At 41.7% G+C, this 15597-nt stretch overlaps 1 protein-coding gene across 1 annotated transcript; it reads left to right on the forward strand.

Annotated features, from left to right (window-relative positions):
• Nucleotides 1-11: 11 nt before the first annotated feature.
• On the forward strand, nucleotides 12-5668 carry MRPL22 (mitochondrial ribosomal protein L22). Its single transcript, XM_054389253.1, has 7 exons — nucleotides 12-40; nucleotides 128-173; nucleotides 1585-1720; nucleotides 2557-2622; nucleotides 3238-3315; nucleotides 4099-4168; nucleotides 5397-5668. Exons 1-7 carry the CDS (start codon nucleotides 13-15, stop codon nucleotides 5606-5608), a joined length of 636 nt encoding a protein of 211 aa, XP_054245228.1. The 5' UTR covers nucleotide 12; the 3' UTR covers nucleotides 5609-5668.
• The last annotated feature ends 9929 nt before the right edge of the window (nucleotides 5669-15597 follow it).

Consider the following 15597-nt stretch of genomic DNA (forward strand, 5'->3'; position numbering starts at 1 on the left):
CCGGCGGGGAAGATGGCTGCGCGCTGGGTGCTTGGTGTGGGTGAGTCTGAGGGGACGAAGTGGAGCGCTGGCTTGGGAGGGTGTCTCTCGCTTGCTTATTCTTGCTCACTGTGCTTTTTCTTTACAGGTAGTGTCTGGGCGCGCGGCCTCCTGAACTGGGCGCAGCCGGAGAGGTGAGTTTGGCTCTGTCGCCCCTCTGGAGCAGGTTCGGCCCTCCTGCGCCCTGGGCTCAGGGGCTCCCTGAGGCTGGTGGCTCGAGTTTCCTGGTTCAGCCTTCTTACTGGTTTCTCACACTACCTCGGAGCTGCGGGGAATGCTCTGTGCCTCTGCAGTTTCTCTCCATGTATTCGAAGATTGTGGCATGCTGACATTTCTCCCCTGACCTCTTCCCATCGGATATTCATGTTCTTCTGGCTGACCTGTTGTTCCCCTCTGCCCTTTCCCCAGTCATTGCTTTTCTGTGGTTGCTGGTATTTCATCTGAGCCTGGAGGAATATCAGAGCTCTGCTGTGAGATTACTGCTGCCCTGACTTCAGAAAGGTTGCAAAGTGCAGAGCTAGAGCAAAGTAAATTGCAGAGACCTGGCTCACTGAGAAAGAAGAAACAGACTTACATTGTCTGTACTTTGCTTTACTGCCTTGTAGTTAAACAGGGTTACATATTAATTGTTTCTTTTACTTAATTCTTCTAGTTTATGTATTTTTGGTTATGCATGATTCTAGAGAGCTTTTCTGTTTCTTGTTCTACTTACTGACTCATGCAGAATGTACTTCCATTTGTGGATTGTCACTAATTTCTTCTGCTTACAATGTGCTTGTGTCCTTTTTCTCCTAAAGTTATGATAAATAACAGTTGCTCTTCACATGACGTCAGGATACCTTACAGTAGGAGTGTGAGATTCTTTGTTTGTCAAATATGCTAATGTGTTCTGCTGATACCAAGAAGACTTTATCACTACTTAAGTTGTTAACTTACAAAGTTTTATTAATGTACATGTTAAATGCATTCCTGTGGCAATTGATGAAATCACAGTTAGTGATGATGAATTGTGGTTTCAGTGGGTGAGATTTCTAAGTATTAAACTGATATTCCATATTATTTGAACTCGTATATGATATACAAACCTTGTTTGCCAATCATTTTTAAGCTGCTTTGCACAGTTTGGCTACCCACATGAAGCTGTTCCAGCCTTAGTAAAACTCATAGTATCTAGTCTTGAACACAATTGTTCCTTGTAGTTAGGAGTGGGTGCACAGTTCTGCCTTATCTAGTCAGCAGGGGGCAAAAGGTAGCTTGGTTTTTTCAGCATCCGAGCTGAGTTTTGCTATTGATTGGCTTATGTGGATTTGATTGCCTTTTGAAAGTATTTTTCCTTTCAAATTTCAGAATGTTGACTATGATTATGTCCTTGTGTGACAATCCAGGGACACTGAATGTGGAATCTCATGCTCTAACAGTGTCACTTATGGTTCATGGTTTGCTTTAGAAAGCTTGAGGCTTCTTTTTGAATTATATTCCAGATAAACTGGGCAGGGACAAAGAGCTCTTGTGCTCAGCAGCAAAGACTGTGGTCATGTCTTGCAGGTGGCTAGCATCCAGTAGCCTTCTTCCTTTGTCATACATCCACACAAGTACATATCTGCAGAAAGCTGGGAAATGGGAGAAGAAGAACAGGATTGTTTACCCTCCACAGCTTCCTGGGGAACCTCGCAGACCAGCAGTAAGGATCGCACCTGTGAATTTCTTTATGTGCTTGTGTTAGGCAATTTCTGAACAGCTTTGCAATTGTTCTTCATTAGGAATTAATGTATTGTGGCATTTGTTTGCATACTGCTCAGCAAAGTATTTGCATTTCAAAAGAACAGGCATTTTTTAGACTATGGACATTATGGCCTAAGACATAGGCATAGATGCAGTGCACTGAGCTGAATAATGCAGTGGATGTGAAAATGCAGTTATCGACCAACTCACTTATTAAATCAGTTTTTTACCTGTTCATAAAGAATGCCATCTCTTTTCCAAATTGTATTGATGGTAAAGTTTACTAGGTAGTTTTGGTCCCTGTTGGTACAGTTATAACATTAAATGAGTCTGGAGACAGTTCTTCATGCCAATCAAACTTGAAACTGCCTGCATTTCTGAAAAGCTAATTAAGTTCATTCTGGTAATATTGTTTAGTTGCTATCTCAGTAATCTGACTTGAGAACAAGCCAACAACTTGGAGACTGAATGGATCTGTCAGTGTTAGACTGCTTGGAAAGCTGAAGAGGAGGAGAGGAAAAGATGATAAAAGAATTTTCTGTTCATCCTTTTCAGAAACTTCTATTTACAAACTAAATCTCTTAAGATGGTTTTCAAATTTCCTGCATGCTAGCTACATTTTTTTTCAAGGTGTTCTGTTCCACATGTGAAAAGTATGCCTGATTTATGTTCATGGTGTAGTAGAGAGAGTCACACCTACTTTATTCCTAGTAAGAAAACAGATTGTGGAGCAGACATGTGTGCTCCTTTCTTGTTTTCACAGCAGAATTACTAAGTTCTTATTTCTGCACCTAGGCAGTATATCACTGTCGGAGGGATATAAAATACAGCCACGAAAAGATGTGGTATCTGGCAAAACTGGTAAGCAAAAAGTTCTTTGTACTCTATCTGCACTGGATCTGCACTAGATTATATATATAGACCTGCACTAGATTATATGGTTATATGGTCCTGCTCTGGCAGGGAGGTTGGACTTGATGATCTCTGGAGGTCCCTTCCAACCCCTAACATCCTGTGCTCCTGACATCCTGTATCTGTTAGAATGCAAAATTTAATTTCTGTATTTGCCTTAACAGCCTGGTTCAGGCACAGTCTAATGTGCATCTTCATTGTAGCACCCTGGGGAAGGCATACCTCTGTGCAGGCCAATAGTTGTTTGTGGTTTGGTTTAGCTGTTTTATCCAAGTATGCTCTCAGATGTGTACCCAGGATCACAGGCAGATTATGCACTGTGGAAGAGTTTTCATGTGTAGTAGTAGCTGGCAAAGGGAACTTTGAAGGATGATGTTTTTTAACAAGATTTATTCAGTATTTAGCTCAGAAGTTTTAACACATTTACTACATTGAAGAAATGCTAATTAAGGAAGCTGAAATCTTTTGATTTTCTCTTTGTAATGGCAAAATAACTTAAATGCTGTCTTCTGAGTAAGAGAAGGGAAATATTTGTAATTACAGGAGTTAACACTTTGATTGCAGATCCAAGGAATGTCCATTGATCAAGCTCTCGCTCAGATGGAATTTAGTGATAAAAAGGGAGCAAAGGTGATCAAAGAGGTATGTAGTGCTATTCTTTAACTCTGCTGCTTTCATGAAAACTTAAAATCAATACCTGCCACCAGAAGTTTGGAGATTTTTCTGTACTTGTCCATGTTCCTGTTCAGCCCATTTGGAACACATTCAGACAGCACAGTTTTGTAGCAGTCATGTAGTATTGTGGCTCAGCAATAGACAGGGGTCACTTGTGCTGGCTGTTTTAACTTGTAATGATAATAAATCACATGTGGGTACTTGGTGTCAAATGGTAAATAATGCTGAGTCCTTGTCAATAATGGCTGCTACATCTATGTGCTTTGGGCCTTAAAATTGTCAGAGACAAAGGATCTCATCAGGGAAAGGACTCGGTTCTGTAGAGGCATGAAAGCTTTTCACACACTGTAGTTGTTAGGTGTATCAAATTACTCATTTTCTTGGTCAAAGCATTGATTTCTGGCAATATGACAAAGCAATGTCCTGGATTAGCTGAAAATATTGAGTAGCTTAAGTTCATTTTGTGCACCTTTGTATTTTTTTTTCTAGTTTGTCTAATTAATCAAAGATCCATGGATGGAAGGCTGACAAAAGCTGATGAGAACCATCTTTTCCACTCTTTCTTCCCCAAAAATATTAAAAAAGTTGTCTTGTAGCTTTTTTCCAGTCTATATGCAAAGAATCTTGTCTAAAAGGTCTTTTAAAAAATTTGGTTTCTATAAAATACTTTTTCTGTAACTGTTTCTTCCATGTAATCAGAAATAACATTGCTTAAATTCCTACTCAATATTTCTTCTCCTTTTGTTACAGGTTCTGTTAGAAGCACAGGAAATGGCAGTAAGAAATCACAACGTTGAATTCAAATCAAATTTACATATAGGTACGTTTGTTTCTTGTTTCATCCTACCACATGAAAAAGTTTTACACTTAATAAGAATTTGTTACTTCCAATCAGCAGAAATGAAGAGAGGACAGTTTCTGCTAAACTTACCTTTACCAAGACAGGAAAGGTACCTGCAGCAGCACCACTGAAGTTAGTGTGGCTCTTGAGCCTTTGACCATCAGTTTGTTGTAGTTGGTGTCTCACCAATGTTTTTCTGGCATCTGCAAGATGCATTGGGTTTAAGATGTATTCATCTAAGAGTGGCATTTCTGCTGCCTCTGTGAACAGAAGGCTGTGAAGAAGAAGATGCTTGACATGATTCTGAAAGACTAGGCAAGAAGCAGGAAATTTTAATTACTTTTTAATGTGGCCAACAAACATAGATGCTGGAGGCATCATCTGTGGCTAGTACTACTAGATTTGCAGGATAGCAATCTAAACTTCTGTAAGAAACAGTATGAAAGTAAATTAATACTGACAGTAGATTTCCTAATAAAAAGGCTTTTGTTACAGATGATTACAGGGTAAGTTTGTAATAACTGTAGCACTTTCTTGCCTTTAAAAAAATGTTTGAGAGATATTTACTTGTAAGGTTTTTGTTTTAGGCCCAAAGAAAAAAATTCCTGTTTTACCAAATATGATATAAATGTGAAGCTGACCTCATAAGCTTGAAGTAACCTGGATTGTGGAGCAGATTTGATTAGAATCCTTTGGAGCCCTCCAGGCCTTTACCATAAGAAGGTTTATCTGCTAGAGCAGTACTGGATGTGTAGATAATGAAAATATCTATGATGAATGCAATAAAGGGAGAAAGGCCAGGGAGGGGGGAAATGAAGTCTGTAGGACTGCAACAGAAATTCATGACACAAACTGCTGAAAAGCAGTGGAATTACTAGATTATACAGCTCTTCTGAAGGCAATATTAAGTGCTCAGTGTAATTTCTTTTAAGGTTTGTCCTTTACCACATATTTATCTTTGCCCACATGCTTTCTAAGTTCATCTTTTTGGTGCTCTTGAATGGTGCGAATTCAACTCACGGCTTCCTCTGTAGCAGTATCTGCTAAATGCAGTAGAGGAAAGATGGTGGAAAGAATCTGAAGCAGAATTAACTTTTTATGTGCAGTCATAAAAAAATCCCCTGGCAAGGCAGTGTTTCAGCTGCAGAGATGTGATAGTTTATTCTTGACTGAATTGTCTTCGCTCCCTCATGCCTTTTTCCTTCAGCTGCATCAATCACAGGCAGAGGCCACTATGTGAAGCGGATCCGTTACCATGGCAAAGGCATGTTTGGCATCATGAAGATCTCCAGGTGCCATTACTTTGTGAAGTTGGTGGAAGGTCCTCCTCCTCCTCCAGAGCCACCAAAGACTGGTTTTGACCAAGCAAAAGAATACGTGCAGCATCTGCGAAACAGAACTCTCGTTCATACGCTGTGACAAACTTTTGTGACTCTATAGGTATTTCTTGTTGACAATGTAAATACATGAATAATTAAAATCATGGGTTTAGTTATATCTTTGAGGCTGCTGGAGCTGGATGGTACGAGAATCATCATGGGCTTTTTACTTACTTGTCAAGCAGTGGGTTTGGAAGAATCTTGGAAAAGCAGCATCAGTTGTTAGAATCATAGAATCAGTCAGGGTTGGAAGGGACCACAAGGATCATCCAGTTCCAACCCCCCTGCCATGGGCAGGGACACCTCACACTAGATCAGGCTGGCCAGAGCCTCATCCAGCCTGGCCTTAAACACCTCCAGGGATGGGGCCCCAACCACCTCCCTGGACAACTTTTTTGTTACTTTTACTAGATTATTTGGGCCACAGCATTCAAGCTCTACCCTGGACTATCAAATCTAGAATGCATGGTGCCATTGTAAAGCTTGTAAGAAACTGTAGTTGTCCTCAGATTCACACAGCTGTCTCTTATGTTCTTATGGTCTTCTGTTATGAAAATGTGCTTGACAGTCATGCTGCAAAATCAAGACCTGGACTACAACTTGATATCTCAAAGTAGCTACAACAGCATAACAAAACAAGTAACAATAATAGCTGAGATTATCAGGCATCGATTTATGCTTTCCTTATCTGTCATGCTCTTTCCTTACAGCCTTCTGTTGTGTGTCTTAGGCAATGTGTCTAGGAGTGGGGAATAAAACCCTCATTTAAAGTTCAGGGTTTGGCAGTCGGTAGGTGGCAATGTTTAGTTTGTCAGAGGGAAGTGGCAGTGAAAACTCCCAGCCTGTTGAAACTGTTCTTGATTCAGACCATGGCATTAATAGTCTGCTGTGTGCAAGGAGTTCAGGCTCCTCTCTGGAAGCTCAGTATGGGCAACAGGCACAATATGGCCAAAAGCTTGTCCTGGTGAAGAGTAAACCAGCTAATCTCCACTGTCTGGAAACAAATTGCTTTTATAATGTGGAGGCTTATAAAATGCTCTGTGGATTTAATATGGAGTAGCTTGTTACATATACAAATCAGACTTTCAGTTCTCTGAAAACAATCCCATTTTCCCATTACTTTTTTGAAGAGAAAAAGACTGAGGTTAATAAGGGGAATCTCATTTCACTCAGTCAAATTTTCAACTCAGCCAGAGATCATGAATATCAACATAAAAAGAGAATCTGTAGTTGCTTGTTTATGCAAATGACTGATACCGAGACCTTTCTTTTCTATTCTGGGACTGTTAGAATGGATTCTAGAGACAGGTTGCTTACTTCATTTGGGTCTTTCTACCACATCAGCTAGCAGAAGCTTTTCTTACATGTCTTTACTCTGGTCAGTACTTGAGTTGGTGAAGGGACAGTTTCTATAAAGAAACAAATGACTTTGTTGACTTAATGAAGGTGGTATCCAGCTGTTTCCTTTGGTTGCCAAAGAACACAATGTCCAAACCCTCTTGAAACATCAGGAGATTCTAAGTTACATGAGAGGTGCACACCTAGCTCAGTACCATTAATGGGTGGTTATTTGCTGTCTGTGTTCTGCAGTGCAGTTAGGGATTTCTTACTTGCTCTAAAGCCATGATTTATAACTTTTGTCTGAAAGGTATGTATCCTGATAAAACCCTCTATCTCTGATGTAATGTTTGAAGAACTGCTTCTGGTGTGCTGTGATAAACAGCTGTGCTTTGCTTGCCAGCTGCTGTTAAACTCTTTTTCTCATACTGCATCTCTTGCAAGTTGTAGCAAACTTGAATGCCTCAATCTTTCGGGGGGTGAGTGATCTTGGGGAAGACTAAAGAATTGCAAAACAATCCAAGTTTAGTAAGCATGTAAAACCTGGCTTCTAGATATTTTATTCCAGTACCAGTTTTTCCTACATGCTGTAGATTTTACTTCAGATCCCTTCTGGATCTCCAGAGGTTTTATCCTTACAGATACCATTGCTCTAGCTTTGAATCTTCAGACAGTGAGAGAAGTGAGAATGTGACTGATGTCTCTTCCAGCTGCTTTATGATGCAGCAGGTGGCTCTGACACTCCTTTAAACAAACAGACCTGGGCTTCAAAAAAATTTCATTAAAAAATAATGCTCAAGCTCTATAGGTAAGTAAAATCTGGGAGTTTTCATTCTGCTGTGCTTTCATAGTAATTAGCACACTTCAGTTAGATATTTGATACAGATTCCGAGAGAAAATTCCATGCTAACTGCAGCAAGTCTTCAGCAGAAGATAATTTGTTACTGTGATCCCCTTTTAAAAAAAAAAACATTCTTAAATGAGCCACCACCAGAGGGGAGAGAGAGGGGCACCTAGGCCTCTACTTGTTGCTGATTTTATTGGTAACATCTGGGGGCACTATAAATTCACTACTGGTGTGTGTATGTGCTGATGTTACAGAAACTAGAAAAGAAACAAGCATGCATGAAAGTGTAGTAAGACTTCAGGGAAATCTGAAGAGAGGAGAATTGTGAGCTGTGCTCAGCAATGTGAGATTTAATTGAGGACAACTTAAAAATGTGCAGCTGGGCTTGTTGATAAACATTTTAAAGCACCCAGTAAGAAAGTGGAAGTACTTTTGTCAGACAGCCTGATGGCTTTTTGGATGTGGGCTATTTTTTGTTTTTAACTTTTCAAAAGTCCTGTGAAGTGAGGAGGTAGTTCATCAAAGGTGGAGTTACAAAGTGATCATCAGCCTCTTTAAAAGTGTGGAATATGAGTGTGATAGACAGTAACTGGATAGTTAGGGACCTCTGATTTTGGTCAGGTCTGTACTGTTGTGAGGTGGACAGTGTTAAGGCTCAGGTCATCCCTGGGCAGAGATAGGCATGTTCTGCCCTGTGTTTCAGCTGTGTTGCTCTCCCTGACATGAATTTGATGAAGGTCATGCAGCACAGATCTTCTGACAACCCATTTGCACAAAGGGGAGTGTCTAACAGCCCTGTCATTGGAGTGAAGGAACAGTAGGAATCACTGTTTGCTTTGTGCCAGTCCCTATGAAAATCCACTGCTGAGATGCTGTAAGGTCACTTGCAAGCAGAATTTTCCTTTCAATAGAAATAAGGTTACTCCTAATGACCTTAATGAACCATAGAAATAGTGTGACATTCTTCATCATGAGCTGTAATCTAGCTGAAAATGCTCCTGAGTCAAGATCGTCAGAGGACAAGTCTATTGCTGAATGACATCTACCCAGTCATATTCAGAATTAAAATTTAAAAGAATTACTAATTAAACAAAATGAGATGCTGTAGTAGCAGTAATAATAATGATGATGACATAAGTTCCTGTTTGCTGGAGCTTTACCTAGGGAAAATAGCTTGAAAGGAGGGGAAGATTTCAGGAACTGACTTTTGAGACTGAAGTAAGGAGCAAGATATCTCTTGAGAGTAGTCAGCAAATGCACAGCTCATTTTGTATTTGCTCTGTAACATCAGCACTCCCCTCTTGTTTCAGGGAAGTTATAATACAGAGGGCAGGCTGCCATTGAAGAGAACAAACCAAGGAGAGTGCAACTTTACACCAGGCACATTAGGCATCCACCTCAGAGTATTAGCTGAGGAAATTAATCTAAAAGTCTGTGTAATGCACTTGAACAGAGTGTTCTTGAAACTAAAGACAAATTGTGGGGCAGAGCATCTAACTCCAGCACCTGAGTGCTACTTTGTGTGTTTTTTGCACAGTAGTACAGTCATTGGGTTGTGTGGGAAAATGAATTTGACCATACTTGAACATGGATTCGCTCCCTTTTTTCATCCTTTCAAGAATAATGGAGGCTTAAACCATGTTTGTAGTCATGTAATGCCTTTATTTTAAATTAGCATGGAGTTGGGACCATTGTCAGCACTGCATCAAGTCACCAACAGAGCTGGAAATCCAACCACCTCTCTGGTAGCCTCTACTTAGTGCGATGCTGCTCTCCCCCTGAAAACTTCTTGCAAAGCCCAGCCTCAGCCTCCCAAGCTGTCCCTTCTTGTACTTTGTTCTGTTCCCTGGTGCAGCTGAGAAGTGGTTGACTCTGTCACACTCCTGTTGCTATCTGATCACCCTGACAGCATCTTTTTGGCTGGATGAACAAACCTGGCTTCAACCTCTGCTGATTAATCTAGTTCTCTACCTCTTGTGTTGTACCTTCTCCAGTTTCCCCATCTCTGTTACAGTATGGGACCTAAACCCAGACTTGATGTTCCAGGTACAGTTTCACCAGCACTAAGGAGAGGGAGAGAACTTCCTTTGGCTGTGTGGCCATGCTTTAATGGAGCTGAGAGTGCAGTTTGCTGTATCTGTGATGGCAGCATGTTGTTGGCTCCCACTCAGCTTGGTGTTCATGCAAGTCCCAGGCCCTTTTTATGTGGGTCATCAGAAATGCAGTAAGTACCTGTGGCACCTGTGTTGTTGCCTTTAGAGAATCCTGTTGTGGGTGATAATTTCATAGCAGAAAAGCTGCAAAACAATTTTTTGGCTTGTGTTATTAATCAAACTCCTAAGGTAGCTAAGAGTGGAGTAAAGGCATTTGTACATGCTGTTGTGGTAAACTCCATCAATGTGTGCAGCTAATAAGCAGTGAGATGTGTCTACATCTCTCCTATTGATTCTCTCCTTCAGAGCAAGACAAGCATAGGTCCTCACTGTATCCTGGCCATATAAATTAAAACTCCAATTAAATTAGAGTGGGCTGTGAGGTGCACTGCACTGGGCCATTAAAGGATTGCTGTTCACAACCAGCTCTTCTGGATGCCACCTGAACAGGCTCCCCAGGGGGGTTGTGGAGTCTCCTTCTCTAGAGACTTTCCAAACCCACCTGGATGCGTTCCTGTGTGGACTATCCTAGGTGATCCTGCTCTGGCAGGGGGGTTGGACCTGATGATCTCTTGAGGTCCCTTCCAACCTCTGATACACTGTGAGACTGTGTGATTCCTTACCTTCTTTTTTTCTCACTTAAAATTCCCAATAGTGCATTAAGGTGAACTCGATAGTTAGTAAATTTTCCCCTGTGTAGTTTACAAGCTCAAGGTTATGGGCTAGAACAAGCAGTGTCATGCTATAAATCAGGTGTAATGGAACAGCTTGAGAGAATGCACAGAACTCCTACTTCCTCTCACACAGTGTGTCCTAAAACTCTGAAAGCAGAGTTGGCACAAACCCAGAAACCCCCACAAATGGCTGATTAAATTGTTAGTAATGAGCCTTGTGCTGTTACCCTCTCTCTTCTGGAGTTTGAATTCCCTGAAGGATTCCAGTAGAGCAAGATGTGCTGGAAAGGGCTGCAAATCAAAGACAGAAGTTTTCATCAGAAGGGTATGGAGCTGGACCCTACTGTGGTGCAGAATGGAGGTGGAACATCTGCCTTGTGGCTCCCCTTCCACTATTCTGTCTCTGTGCTGTGTCACAGCTTACAAAGCTATATCTTTCAGCCATTCTTTATGGTTCTGATCCCTTCCTTATGGTTCTTATCCTCTCCATTGGCTTGAAAAGTCCTTTTCTGTTTCTTTCAGGCCTGCAGTGTGTCACTAGTTCAGTGAGTCTGAGCGTTGGACTGTCTGAAGAGACCCTGCCTGCACAAGCAGAGGAAGGCAGTCCTGAGTTAGCCAGGGTTCCCCAGCAGGACTAGGCTCAGGGTTTTACTGGCATTAGTGTTGTGCTGGAAGGTTGTCTGGATGGGTTGTCAGCTCAGAGCACAGGCTGAAGCAATGGTCTGTGCTGTGACTGAGGTGCTGAGTTGGAGCCTGTAGCATGGTTCCTGTGAGAGGGCAAGCTGGAGATCCTGAACCTTGAGCGAGAAGGTTCAGTCACCAGGGGTGACTTATACACAGGGCTGATACTGTAGAAGTGAAAGAACTATGTTATAGCAGTAAATCCAACCACATCCTTCAGCTGTGTTTAGTCTGCCCAGTCCATGTGAATTGGGGAAACCCACCCCCCACAAGATCCCTGTTGATAGCAACCTCTTAAATAGCACTGTTGCTAGGTTTCATCCTGAGTGTGCTCAGGACCTTAGGTAAATGTGGAAATGTGGCTGCAGACAGGTGAATGAGGGAAGACAAATGGCAGCTTCTTGACAGAGACATAGCTGGAGAAACTGGAGTGTGAAACAACCAGAGCTGTGATGCCTTTAAAAGAGGAAGGTGAATCCAAAGTCAGTGAAGGGAAGGGACAAATGTGGAACTTGGGCTGACTGAAATCAAGAATAAGGGTTGGAAGTTTGGTACAGTTACTCCTCTTTTACTTAGGAAAATGAGTGAAAATTTGTGTCCAAGATGAAGGCAGCACCAGCTGAACTGTTGGCTGAGTAGCTGCAAATGTCTGGGTTTGTCTCTAGTATGTCACATTTCAAAGCAGAGAGTCCCACCTGTTCTCACCAAGTCCTAGATGTTTCAGAGATACTCTTCCTTTTTGCTCTTATCTTTTTAGGGTGCCTGTGCAGATGGATGCTTGGAAAGCAATTATTTTTCCTCTTCTCCATCTGTTTTGATGCTGGTTATGCCTGTCTTTTTGAAGGCTTTCAGAGTCTGTGCAGGGAATGCATTTGTCTCCCTAGTGTGGAGAGATTTATATTTTTAATGGCTATTTGTTTTATCTATCACATGCTAGATTTATTCACTTGATAATCTCAATCTCTCAGCAACACAGGCAGTCTTCTCATGTCCTGCTCTAGCATGCAGGGATTTTATTCATTTAACAGTTTGGGGGTTGGATCAGATAGCCATTAGAGGTAAATCCTGCAGTGTGCTGAGTATGCTCAACACCATTGAAACCCAGAGCAGCAGTAACTTGCAGAGAGCCTGCAGCTTCTTTCAGGACTGTGCTTTTATAAGCTTTCTTTACAAAGAAAATATGTGAATATGCTGCTGTGTGGTCCATGTCTTCCCTTCCTAGAGCATGCCTTTCTTGAATACAATTTCTTACTGGTAACTGAGACTTCCTGATTAAATTTTTGCAATGACTGCCTCTGTTCAGTTAATCACTTCTGGATCTTTTAGGAATTTTTTTTTTAATGTCTCTTTGCTTTGATACAAAGTAAATGCATCCTCCCTTCTTCAGGATGTCCTTTGTTAAAGTTAGTTGGATGTTAAGAGGGGAGAAAAGCAAACAAAAAAATATTTTAATGAAGTGACACTTCTATCCCACTCCTCAATAACCTCAGTGTCATTGTCCCTGAACATAAGGCATTAACATTTTTTTTTTCTGTCTACAGCAAGAAAAAACAACAGGGCTTTTTTCTTTTTTGTTCTCTAACACACAAGCTTCCAAATTATGCCTACTTTTAAAATACTGCCTCCTTTAGATCCTTTATCAGACAACATAGTGTCTGCTTGCTCTGAAGTAAGTTTCAGATGTTACATTTGTTCCTGATGGCAATCATGAGGGCCAAAAATCTAGGTATCAGAAGGAGGCTAATAATAAATTTTTTCAATATGGAAAAATAGCAAGGGCATAGGGGTGATGACCCAGGGGTGCATCATAAACCTACAAGGTGAAATGCAACAGCAGCCCCCACAGCAGACAGTTCCTTGGCACAGCTGTGACTTTGACAAGCCAAAGCACTGACAGTGTAAACATTTTGTGGCAACTGTGCAAAGCAGGCAGCCAATTATTCTACTAATGATTGCTTCTCAGTGCTCTCCTCCTCCTTCATCTGCCCTACAGAGGAAAACTTTCTCCCCTCCACTCTATCCTCTCAGATAATGGCATAAATGGTTTCTTGCTCTACAGCTGTGGTGTGGACACTGCAGCAGCCTGTGCTGTGTGGGACTCAGCTCTGGTTAAGTGTGCATCCTCTAGGTTGCCTCCTTTCTGGGTTGTATTTGTAGATCCTGTCTGTGACTGTGATAGCTGTAGCAGGGATAATCTAGAACTTCCATCTCCACTAACTCCTCTCTGAGCTGTTAAAGTGATAGAAGAGTTAAAGCTTCCAGAGCATTTCTAACTGCTCAGCAGGGACTTTGCATAAGGAGGTAGTGACCTGCTGCTGACTCCTTTGCACAGGTGGTCCAGGTTGACTCCAGTAGTTTCAGCTAAGGAAAATAAAACCAGTTTGTGTGACCATTAAGTTCTGTCAGGCCCATGGGGAAGTTTAGGGCTATAACAGCATATATAGGCAAACACAAAGAAAGAAAATGTGTTATGATATGTGGGTGTGTCAGGAACAGTGCTAGTTCTTCCTGCTTGAAGGTGTGTTCTTGGTTCAGTGAGCTGAGGGCTAATTGTGCTCCCAACAGGAGTAGCATGGCAGGAATCCTAACTTAAACTAAATTTGGGGTTGGAAGCCCGGGGTTGGAAGCCCAGGGTTCATCTCCGTTTTTAGTGAATCCTGTAGGTTGAATCTGAGTGTTCAAGATGTACAAAGTTAACTGAGTTTCTGGATAGCAGATCAAATTATTCTGGAAATGATTCTCAGCCTTCTTAGCAGTCATTTGGTACTGCTGTGTGAACAGGATCTTGGAAGACTTCTGGTCAGTATGGCCATGGCAACATTCTGACCTTAATTCTGATAGATACAATGATAAATACAAACTGAGCTCCATCCTGCTTGTATTAGATTGCTACCAGCCTCTGAGCCACCTAGAGTAAAGCTAGGTGGAGTGTTCAGCAGTGAAAAGGTAGCTTCAGAGGCTGTACTCCATCTGCTTTAAAAGGATAGGGGTATGGCTTCCTAACTGAAGACTATCCTCTACCTCACAACTCTTGTCAGCTATGGAATCCAATAGAGCATTTTCATCTAGTGACAGTGATGAAGTGGTTATTAAATGCAACAGAAATCATTCAGGCCCTTTTTGATGAAAAGCTTCATTTATCTCTAGTTTTCTATGTTCTTGGAAAGCAGCTCATCAGAAATACAGAACTAGGGAGAGCAATGCTTCCCTGCTTGGCTGTTTTGGGGGGACAAGGCTTTCAAGCACATAAAGGTAGGTATTTGCACCTAAAGCAAAGGGTTGATACATTAGAAATGCTGTGTCCAGCAGGAGCAGGGAGGGGATTGTCCCCTTGTACTCAGCTCTGGTGAGGCCACACCTGGAGTGTTGTGTCCAGTTCTGGGCACCTCAACACAAGAGAGATGTGGAGGCACTGGAGCCAGTGCAGAGGAGAGAAATGAAGCTGGGGAAGGGCCTGGAGAATGAATCTGATGAAGAGCAACTGAAGGAGCTGGGGCTGTTTAGTTTGAAAAAGAGGAGGATGAGGGGAAACCTCATTGCTCTCCACAACTACCTGAAAGGACGTAGAGAGGTTGGTGCTGGTCTCTTCTCACAGGTAATTAGGGATAGAACAAGAGGGAGTGGCCTGAAGCTACGACTGGGTAGATTTAGACTGGACCTTAGGAATCACTTTTTCCCAGCAAGAGTGGTCAGGCATTGGAATGTGCTGCCCAGGGAGGTGGTGGAGTCACTAGCCCTGGATGTGTTTAAAGGTGGTTCAGATGTGGTGCTTGGGGGTACAGTTTAGGGGTGAACCTTGTAGAGTAGACTTGTGGGTTGAACTTGGTGATCCTGAGGGTCTTTTCCAACCTGAATATTTCTGTGTTTCTGTGATTATCATCTAAGTCTTCATCCTGAGAGGTTGGGATACTTCTTCTGTCCATCTTGGGTACAGGGCTTTTGAGCAATGATCCAAAGGGATTAAAACTTGAGGAAATGTCATCTTTTGGGTACTCATCATGGAATAAAGCAGCAAACATTTGAGAAATAACCATTACTTTGTACATAACACATGCCAGAGGAAGAGCCTGAAAACATGTCAGCACCCTTCTATGAGCCAGCTCTTTTGAACACTAACAGAAAATATTAATTTCTATCAACTGAAAGGCATTTAAAAACTTGATGTTCTCTTTGCCCCAGAAGTACTCTGCTGATAAGGAACAAATTAAAAATGCAGAGTTTTCAAATAGCAAAAATGCTGCCTATTTCAAATGAAGTTGGGCTTTTTATGTGTAGCATTTTGGATTTAAAAAAAAAAAAAACTAAAATATTAAATGCACATAAAAATGATTACTGT

The sequence above is a fragment of the Indicator indicator genome, chromosome 18, assembly GCF_027791375.1.
Source record: "Indicator indicator isolate 239-I01 chromosome 18, UM_Iind_1.1, whole genome shotgun sequence".
NCBI classification, from domain to species: Eukaryota; Metazoa; Chordata; class Aves; order Piciformes; family Indicatoridae; genus Indicator; species Indicator indicator.

Coding starts and splice junctions, on each gene's coding strand:
- MRPL22 (XM_054389253.1), top strand. CDS start 13: ATGGCTGCGCGCTGGGTGCTTGGTGTGG. Junction 41..127: donor GCGCTGGGTGCTTGGTGTGG/GTGAGTCTGAGG, acceptor TTTTCTTTACAG/GTAGTGTCTGGGCGCGCGGC. Junction 2,623..3,237: donor TGTGGTATCTGGCAAAACTG/GTAAGCAAAAAG, acceptor CTTTGATTGCAG/ATCCAAGGAATGTCCATTGA.